General features: G+C 37.5%; 1 protein-coding gene across 4 annotated transcripts in view; it reads left to right on the top strand.

Annotated features, from left to right (window-relative positions):
* Positions 1-25559, top strand: part of LOC124161125 (proteoglycan 4) — a 132891-nt gene that overhangs the window by 91319 nt on the left and 16013 nt on the right. For all 4 annotated transcript variants that reach the window (XM_046537349.1, XM_046537347.1, XM_046537348.1 and 1 more), the window contains exon 4: positions 21904-22053. In XM_046537349.1, the coding sequence (XP_046393305.1) occupies positions 21904-22053 (150 nt within the window). The remainder of the gene's footprint in view (positions 1-21903; positions 22054-25559) is intronic.

Below are 25559 nucleotides of genomic sequence, written 5' to 3'. Positions count from 1 at the left end.
GACGTTGAAAACCCCAGCGATCTCCGCTTAGCGGTCCAGCCCCTCCCAGCACCCTAGATTGGCATCAGGACAGAGTGGCGCAACGCATGCAGAGAGACGGGAAAGTAGACTGGCGGGCATTATTTAAGGTTTAGCTAGTTTTCAGCCAGGGAAAAATATATATACGGATAGAAATGGGAGCGTCGGAGAGGAAAATAGAACGCCGACACATTTCGTGTCACGATGCAGCAATCGCGCCTCGCTTGATGGAGCTGAAACGTCCCATTTTCTAACTTCCCACGGCGAGGAGAAGAATATTACCAACCACGAAGCCGAAATGTCTCTAGTAAATATTCGTGTGAATAGGGTCTTTCCAAGCGTAATATTCCCTCAGCGCGAGGGCACACCACCTTCTGATCTGAACCACCTTCATTACGATGCCAAGAAAAAAATGTGCAGAAACGTCTCTAATGAATGTTTGTTTGAAGGAAACCTTTCATAATTGGATTCCCAACGAAAAGGTAGAATATACACTATTATTTTTATTAACTTTCGTTCAATGTCTTTTTCCTACCTCTGAGGAAGGTGGTAGGTGCCACCGAAAATTTATTTGATTTTTTGAGTCTTTTTATTTTTGATTGTGTCTTTTACGGTATGTGCCCAACCTGGGATATTTTCTTATTATTTCTATTAAAGTATTCTAACGATTTAGGTATTTTTGCATGGAGCATTTACGAATTATTTTCTCAGTGTCCCTTTCCATCATGGACATTCCTCTTCAATTCACAATAAGGTCGAATCATTTTCATTCTATCTAAAAATAATATTCTCTTTCTTCCTCTCCCTCGTTTACCCGACATTCAACCCTCCGACACAGTTCTCAATATCCCCTCCCCATAAAATACATGCATCCCCAAAAAGTCACTGGCAGTTATACCTATGAACAGAATTTTTCACAACGGGTACATCGCTCACAATGTGCACCCAATGTTTATACTTTATACCAGAACAGAGGATAAAAAAGCTAAAAAAATAACGCCTTTACGGAATAGGTTTTCAAAGAAAATCATTCCCGACGGGTTTTCTTACTCAACGATTGAGAGTAAACAACTATGACAACACCTATGGAAATCAGGCCATACAATAGATGACCAACTTTGTGAGGTCTCAGTAGTGCATTACTGAAGAAAATGAGAAGTTTTATGGAGTTGATACACTCAATTTTTTAAATATTTCACATGGTGCAATATTTGCTAGCTAACCCTGAAACTGTGTAGTAAACACTCATTATTTTTCTCAATTAGTCTCTCAATGAAATGTGAGAGTGTGAAGCACCATTTTCATTAAAATACCTAGAAAAACGCACAGACACTCCTACAGTAACTAAATAGGTGGAGAATTCACAACGAATGAACGTCATGTATGCAGTGCCATTCGCCATGATAACTACGCGTCAAAGAGACATTATAAAGCATGAAACATCAAGAAATATTATTTAGCCATAATTTTGAACGGGACTAATTCTACGATAGAACCTCAGTTTTAAAAGCATCGATACGAAATCCATTAAGCGCAGGGGTATCTGACATGCATGTCTTCTCCCTCGGCACTTCAGACTGTCTTTTTGATTTTGAGAGAAAAAATATTTGCGTATGCATCAAACGTATGGCATTGTTTATGCCAAAATGACAGACACAGACTCTCTGAGTTGAACATCACTGGCCTAGATCATCCAAAAACCCTTCAGAACTGCCAGTGCCTGGAAGATCACACTGTTAAAGTGAAGACTATCAGGCTCCACAAGGGGATGTAGGTTAAATTAAGGATTACAATTTTAAAAGAAATCTCGTGTCCACCACATACTTTGATGAACCTATTTGCTACATATTTACGAAGTGACGACAGTTGGAAATCCATTGCATAGCACGAACTCATGCAGTAAATAACGAATTGTGAATAAATTTTTATAGTATTCAGTGACTCACATGTACGTACAATTCAAAGGTAACTAAGAAAGTTATCCAACTCTCATCTCAGTGTAACCACTTCATCTATGACCTAAATAAAGTACAAGTATGATCTCTTCAAAACTGCTACGAAGAAACAGGGAGCGTGACGGCTTTCAAAAGGACAACGCTTCGAACCACTATAGAATCAGAAGCGTGCCAGGCTTATTAACTTGAACAATGAATAACTCCTTCAGAATGAAACAGAGGATATCATTTCAGAACCCCACCATTTATCTAGATTCGATGGAAGATATAAAATATGACATATCCTGTGCGGAACGGTTATCTGTGAGAAATCCTTTTTCCTACTGGTAATGAAAGATGCTTATAAATATTAGGCCATAACATAAAAACCAAAGGTCACCCCTTAATTTTTATCTTAGGTTCTCGGCTGGTGCCATAAAACCTCCAACACATGACTATAGTGGCGGCTTGCGTGGTAGTATGCAGATATAGACGAAAATATAAACATTACTAAGAGAAATCACCATCAGCTATAGGATATTACGCGAGTTGTAGAAATAGAGTAGATAATAGGAATAGAACAAGAATTTACCATTCGCTGGTCTTTGCAATGATTGTTATTTTCTTCAGTAGACGGTCATATAATTTATCGAAGGCGAAGTCGAAACAAGTGTTATCAATCAACGGTGTGATTTAGCGGCGATATATTTCAAGATGCCACCATGAAATAACTCCTAAAATCAATACATATTCCTATTCACAATATTCCCGTATTTAAATATTAAAAAAACTAAAAACACGGCCAGCAGTTCATCACTATTATTAGAGGAGCTAATTGTCACTCACAGAAAGGTTATTTCCAGCATAAGTCGATGTTTTGTTTTGACTCTGAGAATTGTGTAAAGTTTCTTCGAAACTCCTAAATATTTTCATCCTCAACATGTCGGAGTGATTTACGATAAACAAAGTGAGTACTGCATTCCTAACCATGAGACGAGAGTTTCTAAATTCATCTCAGTGGCATAACATTATTTAAGTATTCCAAAAAGGCAGTTGGCCGCTTCTAAGAATCGTATTTCAAAGCTGTAACATCATCCAACAGAACTCCAACTATGTGAATGACAGCATTGCCGCCATAAATAACGTATTTTTCCAGACGTTACGCCATTGAGTAATGGCGCGCCAGGTTTTATTGAGAGATGGTTAACATACTCCTATATCGAATAACTTTAAGTAAAGAAACTATCATATTTGTTGAGTCGACTGGCAGGTCGCTTCCGAGTGCAAAAATTAGAATAGAGTTAAAACTGTCATGAGGATCAGCCTGAACTCATTGTAATGCAGAACTAACTTCTCTTTAGTTTCTATGAAGGTAGTTATTACATTCCGGAAAATAATTGTAACAAATTAAATCGATTGAAAATGATGATTCCATGAATTTAAAAAAATTGACCTCACTTTATATATATCCTTCAAATAGATGGAACAAAAAAAAGTTATACAGTTACCCTGACCAAAACAATTAAAGTCAAAGATCCTTTCCGAAGATTTCTTACTACATACTACGCCATGGTTGCAAACGAATTACAGTAAGATACCAAAAACTAGCTACGATACAGGGTCGTTCTTTCTTTGGTCCAAAGTCATGGCAAGTGATCAAATAAGTTTCGCTCTTTAGGATAGGTATTAGTTCAGAAGCCTCAGCTTGCGATAGTAGAACAACAAAAAAGATTAACATGATCACTATGATGATTAAACCTTGACATACCTCAAGTTATGATAACAAACATTACCAAGGAAAGGGAAATAACGACAAAATTGCTATTATCATTTGAGGAATAAATTTAGTAAATTATTAACAGAAAACAATTGCAATTATGGTAGCTTTAAATATAATTAATCGGGAATAATTTTTTATTTTCTCCCATTTTAAAAATCAGCTGGAAAAAGTTTCATCTTTATAAATCTTACATTTCTTCCATCATATTATCACACCACCACGTAAAATAAGCCATTATCACGGAAGAGCTCAAGAGCTGATTACATAAAAGAAGATTGTCAAAAGATTGAACAAAAATTTTAATCATTCAGATAAAATCAAATATGATGACGAACCTGATGCACTTAAGGTATTAAATACCTACGCAAACAGAAGAGTACTCATTCGCATAACACTGCACGTGACTTCAGAGCAGCTATCCATGTAGTGGGCACGTAAATATAAACATATTTATCATAATTTCGACTGGAGTGCAATAAATCAAGGTGAGAAGTTGGATAGAGGCAATAAAATGGGTCGATAAAATACTGAAAAGGAACTCAATGACTTAACTATGACTAACAGATTGATTTAAAATAGTTAACTCCACGAAGAAAATAAAACTTAACGGCTCACTAAAATCGTTCAATTGACAATTGGGAACTGTATGGAAATGGATCATAAAATAGTTCTCTTATCAGGGATTCTACGATGAAAAATCGTAATTTCGACAGATAGGGCAAATGCTAGCAATAAAAAAGTGTTAAATGAGGAATAATTATACATTCTTCACCAAACATGCGACTTTCAACAACAGCTTAACCTGTGGACACCCAAAGAACTCGTTTACTCTCAACTACTATCATAAACGATATGGATTAGCTCAATTTGAATTCAGGACCCCATGGGCAATAACTTGCATAATTAATTATAGCATTGGAAAACAAAGGGCGACACGATGGTCCAGAAATCTGCTTTCCTCAACATCCAAAAAAAATTACTCTCGTTTGTTGTGGAACACCAAGTGATACCATACTATAGAATCACTATGGAGTATACCTAATTCTCAATATTATTTGCAATATACTCTGGAGGTTTTAAGAGTCGCACCATTTGAAAAACTACTTTGGCAACCATATTTATCTAAAACGGAAAACTTGAGGAAACACAAATTGAACATGAGCTCATATAGGAAAATAAGGGGCGACATCAATTTTATTAACTAATTTCTATTACAACTTCACAGATGACCAAAATCTTGAATTAGCCTAACGTAAAATTAAGGCAAGAGATAAACTCGTCTTGTGCATCCTCCAATTTTTCCCTACCAATGACTAATACCGTGGCCTTGATGCAGAGAACGCGAGAAGACATACCCTTCAATAAGTGTCGCAATGACACAGTACTAGAGCAAATAACTGCTTCAGATTCTCACCGCTCAATCGCAACTACATCAGAAGTGCATCTAGAAGAAACGTCTAGATGCAGCTCTGATGTAGTTGCGATTGATACAGATGAGAGCAGGTGCAAAAAGGTCTGTCAAAGATTGCAAATATCAGGAGGTAAGGTGCCCTAAATTGATGATAAACGGGATAATAAAGAGGAATACGTCGTCAGCTGGATGAGAGAAAAGATTGAAATGAAATGGTCATTTAGAGAGATTTCCGGTCGGGGTATAATAAAATAGTATTTTCGATGCATGCAAGTGAAAACTTCGCTATCCCACATAAATACCAAAGTTTTTGCCTTCATTTATCAAACATGTTTAAAAAATTCAACCAAATCTCGCCGACCACAATTGATTTTGATCAATGAATTATCTATTATTCAAATCACATCGATCCGTGATTAAAATCGTAGAAAAGGTCTGATTAAAAAGCACTTGAAGGAAGGCCCATACAGCAGCATCCGATTCCTTGAAACCTGTATCGATAAACTAAGAGCGAACATGCCAGAATGTGTGCCATGTGAAAATGAGATTAGGTGTTCAAGAAATATCATGGTTTAGGTGTGCAGAAAATAGATAAGGAAATTGGAAATAGAGGAAAATAAGAGCTCTTTATTTTGAAGTCGTAGTTAGGAAGTGCACCCCGGGAAAATGAATTAAACAGAATGCACTTGTATTTACAATTAAAATATCTTGGTGAACTCAAGAAGAACAAACATACTTAACAATAACGCCAAAATATAATCTCATATAATGGTCACATTAAATCTTGATATTTAAACCCATCCGGGGAAGATCAAATTATTAGGTAAAAAGTTTTCCAATCAAAATAAACCAGTACTTGCGAGACCAAAAACAAATAAAAGATTCGCGAAGACAAAAATGTATTCATTATTTTTATTTTCATAAAACAAATTAATTCGTACGTTTTCACGCCCACAGGTGTAAGGATGCAGAAATTTTCTTAATATCATTACAATCAAACTTACATGAAAATGGCAGAAAATCTTGCATTTCAATATCCTCATCCCAAAACGAATGATAAAATTAAAAAATCCAACTGTATGTTTATAATCCCTATTAAACAGCATGAAATAAGCGCATCGGGATTGGGATTCTGCACCCATTACCGAATACAAGGAGATCTGTTGAGAAAGAGCCGTGTACCCTCCGTAACCACCATCGCCCCGTGCTGAGATTAGCAAACAGGCCTAGATTGCTTCAGATTTTCTAACTGCCTTCCCACCGGCTGTTGCCCCCATAACCTCCTTTCTCACCTAGGAGTTCTGACACCGGCTATCTTCAATACCAGTCGAAAAATACTTTATATTTGAAATTCTAGAGCGTTTTAAAATTAAAAAAAATAAGTGAATAACTAGCTAACCATTTCAACTTGATTCTAAAGCAATTTCACCCAAGAAAATTTGGAATTTGACCAAAGAAAATTTCAGTTGAGAAAATGGAAAACGTAGGTACATAACAAGTTCTTCAAGAAATCGTGTCTAAAGACCGCATTGGTCAAGAGCAAAAATCAATAAAAAGGCAATAATGAGTTGTACACAATTGCTGAAGTAACTCAATAACAGCAAAGAGGGAGGGTAGCAAACAGTATAGGGAGAGCAGTAAGTACCTATTCGATGTATTTACATACATTTAGGACTTAGAGGAACTACTTCAAGCAGGCACTCAATAAAACAAATTTGAACTCATTGAAATAAATTCTCGTTAGTTGGTATCCGCACATTTGTTTTAATTACATGAGTATAATCAATACTACTCTGAGAATAAGTCAACTACACTCTTGACAGTGACTATGACGATGTCATTTAACAAGTGCACTTTCTATAAAATTTCTTCTTTAACAAACAAGAAACTAGTGGCCATGAATCCCTTCGGAGGGTAAAAGAATTCAAAACAGCGAAAATGGGTTCATTCATTTTTTTAATGCTATTCGACGCTTGGTTTGCATTATTTTTCCAACGCATATTTAGTTTCCACCTTTCTGCCTCAATATCTCATAGAGGAATTTTTCATAGCTGTAAAAATTTCTCAAATATTTCAACGAGATGCATTGATCGAAATATCTAAAAACGTGATTCTAAAAAATTATGATTCTATAATAGCTAAGTTAAATATCTCTTACCAAAATAAGTCATAAATTTATAAATTCTTTGGGAAATTCATGCACCAATCATGATAACAGCAGTTGTTGCCTTTACGAATTGAATCCTATTTATTTAAGTGCAAAATATTGCCGTAAATAGACTCCGTCATTACACCAAATGGATACGAATTCGTTTATCCATAAACAGTGATTTGCTAATCTACTAAATTCCAACTTAATTCACCATAAGTTGCACTTCATTCACCGTCCCCACCGAGTTGACTTTCATGAAAGCTTCAATAGCAAATATACCAAATAATGACGCGACGATAAAGAAATTAGTCCATGCAAATAAGAGAGAGTTGGCTCAAAAGTAAAATATTACCCAAAATTAGTTTTAGCAATAAAATTGCAAAACACTGATATAAGTATCCGTATAGCAAGGTATCTTTGTCAATATTATCACTATTGTTCTTTTTTATTTAATTATTATTATGCCATTACCAAATTGATTTGCCGAAAGAAACATGAAAAGGAAAATAATGAGAACTTCTACCTATTAATGAATTTTTGTGTCATTTTTATCGATAGACATAGTTTAGAGGCAAGGAATATTGAGAGCCGACACGCAAAGAGACAATCCAAAGATTTGCACATAATGATTACATTACGGCATTTTGTCCTTCTCGGCCCAAAAACACAATTCGCTACACTGAGCATAACTGTAAAAGCTTCACGACTCTCCAAGATATGCGAATAATAAAAATATAGCATGAATATTGACAACAATGTACAAAATATACTTCAATACATCTCCCAACAAATTCTATTATTAAACGAGTGCAATATGATTAGATTTGAGTTCACCTTGTAATTTATATATTAATGAAGAATATACCGTCAGGGGAAAATAGTATCCCAGCAAAAGTTGCACCACCACTATCGCTATTCCAGAAAATAGGTTTCCTTTCTGACGGTGTCCATCCTCATAAACTAGGCTAGGGAAATTCAAATACGGCCTTTTCCTAGTAGCCAAGGTCGTGGGGGAATATCACCCACTCAACTGCTCCAAGAGGAAATCAGACTCATCCCTAGTATGATGGCGGTGCATTCGATATTCTTTGAAATATACATTGTATTTACCTCTCTCGACTTCTTTCTCACTCATTACTTTTCTGCTTTATCCCTCCCACCCTGCTCTCCTTTGAAGCTTCGCACTTAACACGTGCAATTGATCATCAAGCTCATTCCCACTCCTTCGCTTTCTTGTCCCTGAAAATTTGAGGACGGTATATTTTCCCCGTGGTACGTTAAAGGAACAAGGTAGAGGACAATTTCATCGAAAATCATGAGGATATAAGTACCATAATAGTTATACATTATCATATAGAGCTGAGTATATTTTATAATGAAGGTTAAGATTCACGAAGAGCTTACATGGAGTAAAGAGCAAATCGTTCAGAAATTTAGACCTAAATGGGGATGGATCAGAACAAACTTTGTGTATCTGATATTTAGTTCAGTAAGATAACGAAGAAGTGCTTAATAGGGAGGAAAATGAACAAGAGCAAGAGAGTGCAAGAAATGACACAATTAAGGTGAAAAAAATGGAGTTCCATCTCTTATTTTTAGCATTTACATTTGATTTTCAATAAAAATCTGCTTGATTTTAATGGGACCGTATTAAATTCGTTAAGTCGTCTCACGATGTCCTACGGAATAAATCGTTCTGTATTTCCAGTGTTTCAGCGTTCATCGTCATCATGGTGAATGTATTATTTGGAGTGAAAATAAAACCGCGAGTCCACAAAAACCGTTTTTCATTCACTCAAATTAATTCATTCACCCTGATGACGATGTGCGAGTCGTCTGTTGAAACGTCAGTGATACACAACAACTTTAATTTGTGGAAATTCAGGGAACTCCACGAAAATAATTCCACGCGAAAGAATTGTATCATATTTAGGACCGTATTTGGTTTTCTTCTGGGATTACATCCATTAGATAGTGAGGGCAATTGAGGAAAGAAGAACAACACATTTAGGACCGTATTAGAATATTTTCTGTGATCAATTGTCAAGTTAGGGCGATTCTATGCATTCATTGCTTCTCGCATGGGTCACCTAGTTTCATCCACTAGTAGTATTTTCGTTCTTTGAACTAGTCTATTTGGGCACCCTAGGCAAATTAAGCTTTGTTTTCCTCTATGGACGCCGTCAAAGACTCCATTCTTGCCTAGCGCTGGTCGGAGAGGGGACAGGTGTGACGTCTTCTGTTTTTTTATTCCATTTCTCCCCTAAAACACGTGAGAGAGGGGCGTCCGAGATCACTTTCCCTCCGACCAACCATCGCTCAGCATCCTTGGTCCACCTCCGCCGACCGTTCACCCCTTCGCAAAACATTTCAACACACACACACAAGCACACGGACTTCGCTTCGCCGATCCGATATGTGAGACTCTTCCCAAGCGGGAGGAGAAGCCAGCGAGAGCGGGCCGTATGTACGCCCCCTCGCCAAAAAAAAAATAACTCCGCATGATGTGTGCCAATGTAACACTAGATCCTCCCTACCACCCGCTGTTCCTTCTATGGGAGACGTGACGTCATGGGATCGTGGTGGGGGGATGCTAGGGAAAGGCGCGGCACAGTGGAAAGGGAAGAGAGGGGAAAGGTCTGTTTTTGAGGGAGTGGAGGGGGGGAAGAGAGGGCTTCGCGTCTATTCTGGGGACGTACTTCCCCTCCTCCCCCCTACCCGCCCCCACTAACCCCCTCCTCCCGCTCCTAAAAAGAGAATCTGCCGGGGAAGTCATTCGTAAGACTACTCCCCGACCACCACCACCCATTGGGAGAAAGGAGATTATGGTTACAACCCATTTACACTCGTACTCGCGAATATTCACGCATGTACCCGTCAGATCATTGATGCTGTCATGTCGACTTCCTCTATACTCTAATAAAGGCCTGTTCACACGATACATTAACACGAACGACAACGTTTGATTGCACGAACGATATTGGTGGACCGGAACGGAACATGTAATACTGCATGAATCAAATTAGAACTTATATTTTCCCAGCGTATTACTCTATATGTCAACATAATAACACGTTCCAGATCATAATATGCTGAGAAATAATAGATGATACCATGAAATTAGAATAAAAATATTTAGAAAATATCTATCATCATTAAAATTTATTAAACACTGGAGCCGATACATTTATTTTGGCGGAGGATAAAATTGTTCCCAAGGCACAGGAATTACCCAAAAATACCCAAAATTTTGTGAATCCTATCAGTTGGAAACATTTGATATAAGGAGTTGGATGACAATATTTTCAGTATATATTCTATATATATTCTATACAGTAGCTGAGAGCAAAAATGACGAAAACCATTAACAAGGCATATATTCTAGCTCTAATTTCATTCACAAAACACAATAAAAGTAATTAATATATAGAGAAACAAATAAGGTAACTCCATCAATTGTCCACGCGCAATGTTTTCCAAGTTTTAATCGCGGTTACCCTGGTACAGCTTTTGACAAAAGCAGTTACAGACCGTTTAGAACTCTCGCAACGAACCTACATGGCTTGCCAGAAAAGTTGACCAACGATGGTGTCACAACACGAAGCCACCGCCAAAACAGCCACCGCCCAAATCGTTGAGAAAGTAATCCTCAGAGAAACGAAAGAGATACAGCAACAATAGGGTAAAATTTATAAGCAATTACAAATACATACGTATTATTTCTGTCAATCGCACGTAAAATTCAGATGCAAAGGAAATAATGAACCAATAAAGCTAATTCTGTGAAATAAATGATACAGAAGAAAATGTTATTGATGAGGAGGAGAAGTAAATCATAAATGACAACACTTAAATATGAGAAATAGCTCTTCATTTTCTTGGATATACTGGATACCTCAGTAACTAATAGAAATACTTCTGTCAACATATGCTCGAATCTTATGTGTTTTATCCGAAATAACATGAGTGACATATAGTACATTGTTAGGTACAAATACAGCATGAAATTACACTCCTGCTTCAACCCACACACCAAAATGCGGTTCCGAGAAAAAAAATCGAAAATGTACATGGGATAAAACATCAAGAGGATGAAACTGACGAGGTTAGACCATGAGAAAGGAATAAGGTAACTGACCCTGCATATGCACTTCCAAACCTAACTTGGATAAAAATGAAAACTGAAACAGGAGTAGACAAAAAATTAAATGTTCTGGGTTACTTGTGCAAATATTTTGTGTTCGAAAAGTTAACAAAGGAACTAAATGCATTCCAGAGCAATTATTCACGTAGATTCATTATAAAACAGGCGTAGAACATTCAGCAAATATTTTACGATGGTGTATTCATGCCTATAGTCTCAATTTCCCCGAAGTGATTAAAAAACTGGACTTCATCAGGAAAAGTATCAAAAATGCCTTTTCCAAGATATTTCCACACCGGAAGAGGTCATAAAGCCACCTTAAATTAATAAAAATATCGTTGAAGATAGTTAACCAACAGCTGCAAGATCTAAAGAATAACCTAGATTTAAAACATGCAATATTATACGAGTATTGATGTCGATAGACATGTTTGGAACACAACACCGATGCAAATCATATATAAAGTAATTTCGATGCATAGCATGAAGGTGCTCACAAGTTAAAATTTACTACGTGAATCATAACTATTTTGGAAATCTGGCCGCTGAATTTCAAAAATGCAATTTGAAAACACTTCCTAATTCTTTCATGAAACTGTGACAAAAAAACAACAGCCAGGCTGAATAAAGGATGACCAGAACAATCGTAAAAGGTTAAATTAGAAGGCAATATTTTTTTTAAATGCACCTAATATTAAATCTTTGACTAAGGATTTTCACTTCTCCAGTTTTTCAAACAAGAAAAATTATTCTAACATCTATGGGATGAAGAATATTGATAATGACTAATTCCCGTGAAAAATTCCTTGCAATGGGAAACCGCCTTCACTAAAAGCCATTCGTGCTGCGTTTACACTCCTCCGGCGTTTATATTCTTCCGCTGCGAGGCAATAATTAAAATTCGAATGCCAAGCAGGAATACATTCAGAAAAATCTGTATTTCTTCTGCTTTACCGAATTTTACAGAGCATGCATTTCCACTAGAAAGCATCGCCCTCGCTTTGAGCTATTTTTGCTGCAACTGGCGTACACTTTTCCTCAACGCTAGCTTAAGACTCTTCCATGCCTAATCCTTCTCACAAGCACCATTATCTAAAATAGACGGCATACTGCGCACTACTCGTGCCATGAGACGAGCCACCATATTTAATTGCGCCAAGTATTTCGCCACTAGTTCTATAGAGGAAAGTTCTCACCCGTGTAACCTTCTTATTTAACACACTGCTCGACGCTCTTGAAGCTATAATTTGACCCTTTAACGACAGTAAATGGAGTTAGTTTTGGACGCCTTAACCAAAGCTTCACGGGAAAAGCAGAAGGAAAACATGTCAAGGAAATGTCATTTGCTTTTAATGAACAGACTCAAATCACTTCTCTCACTTAGTGCATAAAATTCATTACACGTAAACGTTATCCATTTCTAGGGCATTGTCATAAATACCAACAAATAAATACCAACCTACCTTTACATGACACAAAGGCAAATTCATATCAATAGGATCGCCAATATCTGAAATTGTATTAAAATTATATCCATTTTGCAATGCTAAACGAATTAAATACCACAGGACGTACCTCTTTTTTCTAATTATGTAAGCATTGGAGGAATAATTATAAAAGATCGGCAGGTATAATATCCCACAGAAGCGTGAAGAGATTCGTTCAAATCCAAGTTATTCCCTCGGCAGAAGTCTGAAAGTAATCTATTTCGTTCAGTGCTCACAACCGTGGCAGAGAATTAGTATGAATTAATTCTAAAGACATTTATAAATAGCCAACATTTTAAATTATCTGCACGAAAAAAATCTGGAAAAAAGGAGGTAAGCATTAATATATGTTTTTATAAAGTAACAAAATATTTTTACAACTACCCCTATAATATCAAATTCCTCACTTTCGGTTGCTAGCAAGTCGGTTGCTGTGTTGAAGATAACATTTTTGCTGGTACTACTGCCGTTCGTGCCAGAGATACGGTTGTCTTCGCCAAAGCGACCGGCAATGAAGAATTTCATCGCACACCGCTGAAATATCCGTTCTCATACCCCAAAAATATCACTAATAAACGAATGTCGTAACAAATCCCTATTATATCAGTTATTTGTGTATGCCATACCGACTATTTAACAAGGCTTTAGGGAGGAATTCCCCATTAAACCCGGTGCTATTGAATTGAAACAACGCCGATTCGACCTGGAGCGTCCAGTATCACCTGTCTGCTCATTTAACTCCGAACGGAACGACCAACTGTGACATGGCATCGAGCCACGACTCCCTGCCACCTGCGATATGTTTTCCGGATCTGCGATGATATGGGGAGCTCAGGGTGCGATGAATCCGAAGCTTATTTACGTGTTTCGCTCGCATCTTCCCACGCAAGGAACGAAAGTCCACCCACGCACTTGGGGAAGCAAGAGGGAAGCTAATTCTCCAGTGAATCGCGGAGCATTAACGCTGGAAAGGGAACCAGGAAAATGTAGATGAAACGGACCATATGGTGGAGTACTGAAATTAGACAACGTACCTGAAAAAGAACGGGAATGGATACAACGGAATAACCAAAGCAATATCCGGCACATGACTATTAAATTTGGATGAAATTAGCACAGGCTTTCAAAAGAAATGACACTTGGACGGCCTCTCCCTTCTATCATTATGATCATTTGCACTCAGCAGTCAATTAAATGTCCCCGAGCAGTGTATCATCACTTACATCGTTTAGTAACAAAAATGCATAATGTTTAGAAGACATAAATCACATCAAAGTTCTCAGTGTCACATTCTTGAAGCACGAGGAATTGGATTTTGGCTAAAACTGTATATCACACTCCCACTTTCACCAACTGCCAACACAATATAGTGAATTGACTTTTTACTTGGTTCGGGAACCAAATTCTTATGCAGATGAAGAGGTACTGATTCAGCTCCACTCGGATTTACTTCTTTTGCTCCGTCGGTTGTAATGGGCCATAGAAATATCTGATTGCTGTTTTCTTGTCTCAAATATATTGTCCTTTCAACAAAGAAGCGGCCAATTTGCAATGAAAACCGTTTTGGTTTGGGGAAAGCATTACGCTCTATGCATAATTATCATTCCTTGCGATTGTGCTTCCAAGGCGAGTAAATCCCCTTCGCTGTTTCCTTGTTCCAAATTATTGGCCCAAAACCATCCATAGTTCTATCTCACCAATAGCACTTTACACCTAGTCAAAGAAATTTTTCGATATCGTCCTCTTAAAACCTCATACGATCAAAAATTAATCAATACACACGGTCTTCAAGTTTTTTGTCACAAAGTTCACCATTTCAGGATTTATCGTGATATTCTTCACCGAAATTCATGCCGTTTCATTGAAAAACCACGACTCAAGCATCCTCCTCTACAGCCAGGATAAAACAATCCAAAATCCAAGCGTCATTTCCTTACTATTTTTTTTATCTCAGAACATCATCCTCCATTATAAAAAGCAAAATGCATCGTGCGTTTCAATCGTTAAAACGCAATGATTGCAGATCCAGATATTGTTTTGGGGCTCTCCGTTGTGAGGATGATCCCTACCTTTGCAGAGGCTCTTCTTCTTCTTGGTAGGCAGTCCACCGATGAGACCCTACCTGAAAAGTACATTAGAGAAACAATTGAAATAATAGGTATAGTAACTTTGTGGAATGAAATTCTAAAAAACTATAATGAATACTATAGTTCCCGCAAATGAACAAATATGGCGCTCGATTCGAAGGTGTGCAATTGTCCTCAAGAAAAGAAAATATTGTCCGCAGTTATTTTAAGCCACAAAACAATGGAAGATGTGGGGTAAAACGCCTGAGTAGGTTTACCATGGAGATTCGCGCGTACACTATAATCCACTGTGACAAAGAAATAAACATGAAACAGTAATTAGTGGCTGAAGATCTGTAACTATCTTTCTCATTTCAAGGCCTTCAAGAGCCTTAAATTTATGTAAATTACCGTTATGTTATGAAATTAAAAAAATAAAATCACGTTTACTATTATATTAAAATTACATAAGAATTATAAAACTAACGCATTTATATCATAGCCGTTCAAAAGGCCCTAAACATTACTCATCCTAAAATCAAAATTTCTTTGCATTTCTCTAACATATAGCATACACTCAGTGTGATATCATTTCAGATGTATAATGGCAATCTTTAGACATCAAGCTCGGGAATGTTATTATTCTTCATGAGAATACGGTACTGTTCATTCCATCCCACGTTACGTATATAAAAAAAAACTTTGCTTCCAACCAAAATAATTCGAAAAATCTATGCAACTTAAAGATAAATATTAAAATTTTCTTTTCGTTGAAATTGTTCTGTAGTCTAACAACTTTTAAATTGGCTGCATTAATCATTGTCTAATAATCGTAATCTAATAATTGACGTAAAGATGTGAAATGCCTTTTTTTATATAATCCAGAAAATCAAAAAAGTGAGGCTGCCTATGTCACCATTTCATCTCTGCACGACAAAAAAAAAACAAAAATAAACACCTTCCCTTAAAGGATTAGAACTATTACTAACGCAATTTAACCATTATAAATTATAAAAAATAACCTATTGTCGGAGGAATTGTTGGCCGTAAGAGATCTTTAATCATGAGAATAATTCATCTAGCGGTCAAGCCGCCCGCCTACCTCCACTAAAATGAATTTCTTCAAAAATAAGAACTCGCAAGGGACAACGTAGTACAACCACTATGATTGCCCATATTAAAATCAGGAGAGAGGAAGCAAGTTCATGATATCAATGCTCTAAAGCATTTTTTTACATTTGAGACTGAAGTTAACGATTATCCACGAAGTTAAGAATGATACACTTGTATACTGTTATATATATATCTGGCTATATATCTTAGATATATAGCCAGGGAAAACTTTAATAACATAAATGGCATAACTTACCTTTAATTAAGGATTATCCACCTTATTTGTGGCGCAGCTACGTTCAACGTTTCCTCTTCGCTTGAACATCACTTAAACACAGGTACTCACTAACACCAAATAACACTTTTCTCTAACATAAACTATTGGAACAAATAACACTTTTGGAACCAAATGAAAATATAACACACACTATACGACACAATGCATGCCAGCACACAAGCATTATCACAAAGCACAGATCAGTAACTTGTCCAACAGCCGAAGCAGATAAACACAAACAAAATAAAACTGCACAGACAAAAAACATACACACATACCAAACTCAAGCAATTAAGTGTAAAACTTGCAGAAGAATAACGGAAAAATCACCCCTTCATGTCAATGACTAGTCTCTGCTACCCCAAGAAGTTTAATGGATACGATGAAAATTGATGCCGTCGAACTGCAGCTCAGCATTGTCGAACGTGACTCAAGGAATATGCCTCAAGTTTACAGCTCCAATCTCGCAGAGGAAGCTGGAAAAAGTAGAAGAATCAGAATAGAATATCTAAACCCTTCCGAACAATCTAATCGATTTTAAAATACAACTGAAGAAAAAACTGGAAAGAGACGAATATTCTATGGATTTGTATCCTTAAAATAAACTTAATTGAATATAAATAATTCAAATTAAGGTATTAGCTGTCAGTATAAGAGAAGAAGTCATGGCTAACATTAAAATAGGGAAACAAAATCCGGAATGGGTGAAATGAATTTTGAAGGCAGAATAACTACCGATGGAAGAAGCAAGAAAGTAATTATCATCAGGATAGCCCAGGCGAAGAGAACATTCCACAAAAAAATCGGAGAGAGATATCAAAGATGGAGGCATTCAAAATGTGGTGCTACAGAAAAATTATGAGGATCAAATGGGTAAGCAATGAGGAAGAGTGATGATGATAATGACGGAATAAGTAATGAGGAAGTTCTATGTAGAGTAGGAGGGAAGGAAAGCCACGTGAAAACCTCGATAAGAAGACAGAACAACATAATCGGACATAAGCGTAAATTTGAAACAATTAGTTGACAGGAAAATTGATTGGAGCGATGCGCCAACCATATCTTAGGATTGTTGAACAGCGATGATAATATTAAATAATTCCTGGTCAGACATTCATTAACCAATAAGTTATTCACTTCATAACAAGAGCATAGATATTATGCCTACCACCCCTTCCGCTGTAATCTTACTGACATCTTTTTCAAGCAGTTCCTTCAACCTTATGAAACGATCAGCGAGGACATTGACTTGTAAGTTTGTGTGTTCACTTCGGCCTCTTTTTCGATTCTGATCCTCCGCCAAAAAACCTTTCGCGATCATAATCAAAAGTGAACGCATCGGGAAGGAATGTAAACAAACTCCAGCCACACAGAATTTATCTCCCATTCAACTGAATTCGCTTCACATGGCAACGACCGCTGTGCGACAGGGTTTCAAACCAACCCGACGATCCTAACACAAAATAGTACATTTCCAATCACCAGAGCTTGAGTGAAAAAATTCAAGACTTCTAATAAATAAAAGCGAACAAACTATGTATAAATCCACCAATTTATTTTTGTGGTACTACTAGTTTCGACGCAGCGGCGTCATCATCAGGTACAAAGGCTATAAAGAAACAAACATCCTTATATATCATGTGGTATCGGGAGGAAGAAGGTAGGTGGAAGGGGTGGCTGGGAAATCTGAGGTGTGTGATTGGGCGTTGTGGGAGGGTGGTGAGAGTTGGAGAGGGGTGGTGTGTGGAAGACCGTTGGTCGGGAGTAACGGAAGGTTTTTGGTGACTAAGGTAATGACGGGGGTGTCCGTGGGAGTGGGGGAAGGGGAAGGATTATGGGTTGTTGGTTTTTCCGTGAGGTTCAGGGAGGCTATTAGGAGGGGGGAAAGGTTCTCAAAAAGGATATCATTAAGAAGGGGACGTTTCTTGATGAGTCTTCTAATCTCCAACTCTTCTAGCTTGTTCATTCTTCTGCCTTTTTCCTCCCTGTGCAGAATTTTTGGCATGAAATCACTGTTGTGGTTCTCCTCCCACAAGTGCTTAGCAAAGTGGGATTGGGAGAGGTTACACGTCCGAAAACTCCTCTTGTGTTCCTCCGCTCTCTTTCGGAAAGTGCGGCCCGTTTGTCCGATATACGCTGCAGTGCAATCATTACATTCCAATAAATAAATGCCACTATTGTCCAATGGGTCACTCCTTTCCTTAGTGTTATTAAATAATCTTTTCAGGTTGTTGTTGTTATAAAAAGCAATCTTGTACAGGTTTTTAGGGAAAAGGTTGCTCACTTTTTGTGATAAAACACCGTAGAAAGGTAGCTTTCTCCACTTAAATTTTTCCTCCTTTGAGTCCCTTTGCCTGAATAACATTTCTTGTGCTCTTAGGGAGCGTTTTTTTACGAGTATTTTATCCACAAGAGATCTGTTATAACCATTCGTTGTTGCTATTGCTTTGATCGTTTCCAATTCCTTATTGAAGTTCTCTTCCGATAGGGGGATATTAAGAAGTCTATTTATCAAGAAGTGAAACGTCGACAACTTTTGGGAAATGTGATGGCGGGAGTCACTGGGGATTACATGATCAGTGGTGGTGGTTTTTCTAAAAATAGCAAATTCAAAACACTTAGCACTTTTGGAAACAGTCACATCAAGGAAATTCAACTTACCACTCGCTTCTTTTTCACATGTGAATTTAATTCTGTCACACTGGTTGTTTAAACTTGTTAAAAAAATGTCTAATTGTCTTTCGGTGCCCGTCCAAATTCACATGTGAAAAAGAAGCGAGTGGTAAGTTGAATTTCCTTGATGTGACTGTTTCCAAAAGTGCTAAGTGTTTTGAATTTGCTATTTTTAGAAAAACCACCACCACTGATCATGTAATCCCCAGTGACTCCCGCCATCACATTTCCCAAAAGTTGTCGACGTTTCACTTCTTGATAAATAGACTTCTTAATATCCCCCTATCGGAAGAGAACTTCAATAAGGAATTGGAAACGATCAAAGCAATAGCAACAACGAATGGTTATAACAGATCTCTTGTGGATAAAATACTCGTAAAAAAACGCTCCCTAAGAGCACAAGAAATGTTATTCAGGCAAAGGGACTCAAAGGAGGAAAAATTTAAGTGGAGAAAGCTACCTTTCTACGGTGTTTTATCACAAAAAGTGAGCAACCTTTTCCCTAAAAACCTGTACAAGATTGCTTTTTATAACAACAACAACCTGAAAAGATTATTTAATAACACTAAGGAAAGGAGTGACCCATTGGACAATAGTGGCATTTATTTATTGGAATGTAATGATTGCACTGCAGCGTATATCGGACAAACGGGCCGCACTTTCCGAAAGAGAGCGGAGGAACACAAGAGGAGTTTTCGGACGTGTAACCTCTCCCAATCCCACTTTGCTAAGCACTTGTGGGAGGAGAACCACAACAGTGATTTCATGCCAAAAATTCTGCACAGGGAGGAAAAAGGCAGAAGAATGAACAAGCTAGAAGAGTTGGAGATTAGAAGACTCATCAAGAAACGTCCCCTTCTTAATGATATCCTTTTTGAGAACCTTTCCCCCCTCCTAATAGCCTCCCTGAACCTCACGGAAAAACCAACAACCCATAATCCTTCCCCTTCCCCCACTCCCACGGACACCCCCGTCATTACCTTAGTCACCAAAAACCTTCCGTTACTCCCGACCAACGGTCTTCCACACACCACCCCTCTCCAGCTCTCACCACCCTCCCACAACGCCCAATCACACACCTCAGATTTCCCAGCCACCCCTTCCACCTACCTTCTTCCTCCCGATACCACATGATATATAAGGATGTTTGTTTCTTTATAGCCTTTGTACCTGATGATGACGCCGCTGCGTCGAAACTAGTAGTACCACAAAAATAAATTGGTGGATTTATACATAGTTTGTTCGCTTTTATTTATTAGAATGAACCTCCACAAAGTTGAGCCTGTTACGATAGAGATTTTCAAGACTTCTATCATCCTACAAAGAAGAATCGACTGAAAGCAGTAATAGCGAGCATAACAGCGTGAAGTAATTTAAAATTTTTGGAATCAATGCATAATTTTCATTTGCAGGATATCCACGGAATTTGAATTTTATAGAACCACCAACAGAAACTTTCAAATCATGATATGATTTCTTATTTTTATGCACAGGTACTTAATATCACGGTAAGATTTCCTCAGGCTGAGTTAAAGTTACAACACTTTAGTGTGAGGTACAGAATAAATCTCCTAAGCCTGAGAATATGTGATTCAATCCAATAATTACTTAATTATGAAATTACTGTATCATATCGTATATTCTACATTCATGAAAGAGACTCCAGCAATTTTGCAATTAGGAAGCACTGCTTCAAACGCTTATTAATGCTCGCACATCATTGCCAGTTCTCCTAACGGCACTAGATTATATAAGGTAACAATATTTTACTCTACGCATAAATACAATTTTAGTAGTACATAAGTTCTAACAACATGTATCTCAAAAATAGCAACTTTTCAGGAGGGCAAAAAAGCTGTTAATTTTTTATTGTATGTACCTAATTTTAATTGAAATTAAAAACCAAAAATGCATCAAACTGAAAAATAAGCATACAATTGCAAACAAGAGTTGTTATTTGCTTGAATTTTATTTTTTATTGACAGTATTAGCAATATTAAATCAGACCGGCCAAATGTTGAGATACGTGTTGTTAGAACTTAGCCATCGATATATAGTATTTGGAACATACGTACCGCAGTGAAAATAAGATTCCGTTTTGGGGTTACCGACTCGTTTCATCTTTGGATGCTTGGGATGTGCATCACACGTTCAAATACAGATATAACAAAGGAGTCTCAATGCCTGCAGTTACAAAAGAAATTCAAGAGTTGTACAAACAAATTTTATTTTTCAAATTAATTTAATACATAAAAGCGCTAAACTAAGACGCTGACATTCTTTACATTATTTAATCAAACTAGATACATCATCAATGGTAAATAACCAATTTATTACACCTTTTCCATAATTATATTAATTCCTTGCATTAGTTATTCATTAATACAACGCACAATATATGTTGGGTCCCAAGAAATGGAGACTTTGCTTGAAAATTTCTATTCTAGGAATTGATGCATCTAAAATGTGTTAATATTTTATACTCATTTCGCTAATTTGTTTTAATAATACTTTTGACAGTTATACTTTTGCTAATTAAGTTTTGAGCGGTATTTTTATCACCCTATTATTGACCAAGCGGTTTCATCATTTCTTAGCCGAAAGGACAATTTTGATGTAAATTGGTAAAAAAATTTCCCAAAAAACGTAGAGGAGCGAGAATCACTGTCTTTAAAAATTTTGCTCCTGGAGAAGTTTTTGCGGCCCATATGAACCTATGAATAAATAATGCCTACGTTTCAATAGCTTTGCTTGAGGATTTTCGTAATTTTAATATGCCTTCTCAGTGCTTTTCGCACTTTTATTGTTTCCACAGCCTTACTGACATTGTTTTTCTTTTCCCTTTCAGCCATATCGCACGACACCCCTGGTACTGCCTGGCGCCAAGACGAAGAAGGATCTCGCACCGACAACGTCTTCATACTTGCGACACCACCCGAACCCCATGTTCCGAGCTCCACCATCACACTTCGATCATGACGCTATGATGAGGCAGAAGGTGAGCCATGATTGCAAAAAAAACAATGCTTAAAAAAGCTCATTTTAAGCAATACACTACTAAACATTTCAATCCATTGTTCAGTAAAAATCAGATCTAAAATCAGTCAAGTCAAATATGGAACAGATAATTAGCTGGTTTATTTCATCTGGAACAGTACAAGGGCCTAGAGCCACATTGACCCACAGGTTCTCGCAGGTGAACCAAAGTTCGGCAATTTTGGGCCAGGACTGAGGTTGGATAGGTGTCCATACATTAGCGTACTACTCCAATAGTGTTTCCTTTATATTCATAACCGTAGCGTTCTCGTACGCAGTTTGCAAGTGACTTGGTTGGTATACATGGGGTTGACACAATGTGCCAAAAGGGTAGGTCGCATGACGGACGGAAACCCCGTACCATGCAATCTTATCTGATATAACTGCTGTTTCCTCACCGTTTCCATCTCATATCGACTAATTTCAGATCTGAAACTTATTTTTGATAGGAATAATTGGCGTTGACCCTATCATAACCCCCATACAACCGAATAATATTCTCAGCCCAATCTCTTTATGGACGCTTCACACGGGGCACGGAAATACACAATTTACAAACTTCAACACGTTTAACTCGATCGGGCGTCCAATCGTTTTAGAATTAGAGCCAGGGGCTTCTTTTCCACTTTGAACTCATGTCTTTGCGCATGCGTTTACGCAATCCAAGTCTTTTTACGATGCATTTTGAAATGCAATCTCTTAACTTCGTTCAATAACGCCATTTAAAACGGTCTAGAGAGCCGTTTTAAGCGCGGCAGTTCTTTACGTTCACTATGATGCATGCAGAAATTCGCGACGTCTGGCATGTATGAAATCTAGAGTGCTGTTTTCCCGCCTCAAGTTTATGAATTTGTTGTGCATTCGTATTTGCACAAGGTAATTTTCACTATGTCTCAAGACGAACTTGCAGAATGATCACAAATATTAGGACTAGAGATTCGTGAATATGAAAACTGGAACTACTAACAATATAAAGCGTAATTATATCCATAAATACGAACTAAATGGTCATCAAAACGCTTTCTCAGCCTCGAACCCTCACACTAAACGTTATAATTAGCATCTAAACTTGGCATAGTTATTGGAAATATGTTAGGTAACTAGCGTTCGTGAATGAGATCATATCAGAGCAATTTTTATCTCCTTAAGTTCAGCCTATATTTATCATATGATTCTCTTCAACCACCAATCTAGAGTCAAGAGAATTTTTGAGAGGTGATAAACTGCCTCTTGCACGCTCTGTCATCTCAAGTCATTCTATTTCCGTCTTCTCAATTAAGCTTTTCGCTTCGTTATATACGACTACGTCTAACTTTTGAAGAAATAGTTACGGAGGCATCCAATCGATGACAGCATCTACCATGGAGGGGACCGTTTACTGATGAAACGAGAACGAATGCTCTCCCTAATTTTACCGGTATCGGAAACCAGCCTCCTTGAGGCAGTTCCAATGGTAATTCAAGGGCAAAAGCGATAACTCAAACACAGGCGTCGTTTGAGCTATTCTCGAATCTCCTCGTCACAGACGTCTGGATGCAAATGGTGCTTCCAGATAGGAGCATGGAAGATAGCTCTCAAATAGCTGGCTTTAACGGTTGTAAAAATTTTGCGAAAAACCAATAGAGTTCCTGAATTTGCCCTTTAAAACACGGTATTATATTGACTTACATTCGAAACTTAGTACCAGAAACTTACCATAAACATAAGGCAATTAAATAAAGTAAAATTGGAGTATCAACTTTAAATGCCAAAATTCCCTATCATTCCAAGTATTAGAGTTAATCCGAGCTATATATTAAAAAATACCATTTCTCGGGAATGCAGGACGCCAATGCTATCGAAAGAGAATTATACAATAAAGTTTAACGATGTTACTTTAATTCATGTTTTCAAACGCCATGATTGGGTTATCCCACCAATAAATAGTATACTAAGTAGAGCACATTAACTACAAATCTTCAGGCCACTACCATCGCCATTTGGCCATCAAAGCTGAGTCAAATGAAACTAAATTTTATCGCGAGCAACAAATATCTTTTACCTCTAAAATGCGTAAAAGAAAACTCCTATCATGGATTTCAAAATTTACGTCCAAAGGGAAGTTTTATCTCATGATAATTTTGTGCTTTTCGTTAAGTGACTTTCTACCAACAATGACTCTTAAAGAAAAGTCATCGGCATCTTTTTCCCTTTTAGGCCAGAATAACTCAAAACACCGACGTTTTGATGTCATATTTCCTTTTATCGCGCCAAATCAGCCTGGAAGCGAATATTTAGATTCAATTACAAAAACGTGAAGGTCCTCGTGTTGTTTAGAATCCTCTCAGGCTGACATTAAATTGATTAGATACTCACAACATATACCGCGTCGAACAATTATGGAACGTGGCAACTTTGTCGTGAAATACCTGTATGCCTTGCATGCAGTATGAATTGTGACGTCATTTCCCATAATTCCCCGTTCTTACCGTCTTCATACTCGCTTTAAATCTTCTACTTTTTTAAATAATTTTTTCACCTGAAGCAATATTATATTGGAGCAAATAAGTAGTTCCTATAATGACAAAAAGAACTTCTTTGTTTTCTTTATTTAAATTTGTTCACAAGCCCGTTGTTGACACAGTAGACACACTAGATATCTCTCGATGAACCGTTGAAATTCGAATAGATCACTAACCGGAAGAAAAGATTCAAGATTTTAACATGCACGAAAAGCTCAAAATTTGCGAGTCAAGGAACTCCTTCGCCAGACCAGTGTGGCTCCATGAATTTTGACGGCATAATATTCGGAGTTTATAAAGGAGGGCGTGGGAGAAGATGAAAGGGATGAGGAAGGAGGGAGGCGGAGGAAATTTGGACGGGCCGAAGCGGTGGCGGAGAGGAAGAGGGGGAATGGGAGGTTGCACACATGCGGAAAGGGGGTGTATTTCTCGCTTGCTATTTCTAGGGTACGCGGGTGGCAGGGGGAAGGGAGGGGAGGGATGGAGAAAACGGCGAAGACGAACCACGAAAGAGAGAGAATTCAGCGGGGGAGGAACTGCAGGAACGAAATGCTTTTAGTCCAGAACCTACAGAGATTTTTTTAATTAAATTATTCTAGCGATTAAGGTAGGTTTTTATGGAGTATATAAGGGTGCATCCGATAATTTCGTGAGGCGTTTAGAGGGGGTCAAGCCAATTCTCATCCAATCTCACGTAAGGGAGAGGAGGGGTCCTAGCAAGTATCACGTAATTTTTTTCCGCAAGAATACAGTGTAAAAATGTGTCTATCATCTCAGTAATATTAAATGCTTGTCGTAACTAATATTAAACAAAAATAATTAAACAAATTGGTTTTTTAATAAATCCAATGTAATGAAAGATAGATTTACAATGTATTTACAGGGAAGAAACATAATTTAAACAATCTCACGTGAGATTAGCGGGAGGGGAAGGAGGTGCAGCAGGGGCGGAATCGGAATTCTTTTC

Source organism: Ischnura elegans, chromosome 6 (genome assembly GCF_921293095.1).
Source record: "Ischnura elegans chromosome 6, ioIscEleg1.1, whole genome shotgun sequence".
Lineage (NCBI taxonomy): Eukaryota > Metazoa > Arthropoda > Insecta > Odonata > Coenagrionidae > Ischnura > Ischnura elegans.
This window is presented reverse-complemented; position numbering and strand designations above follow the sequence as displayed.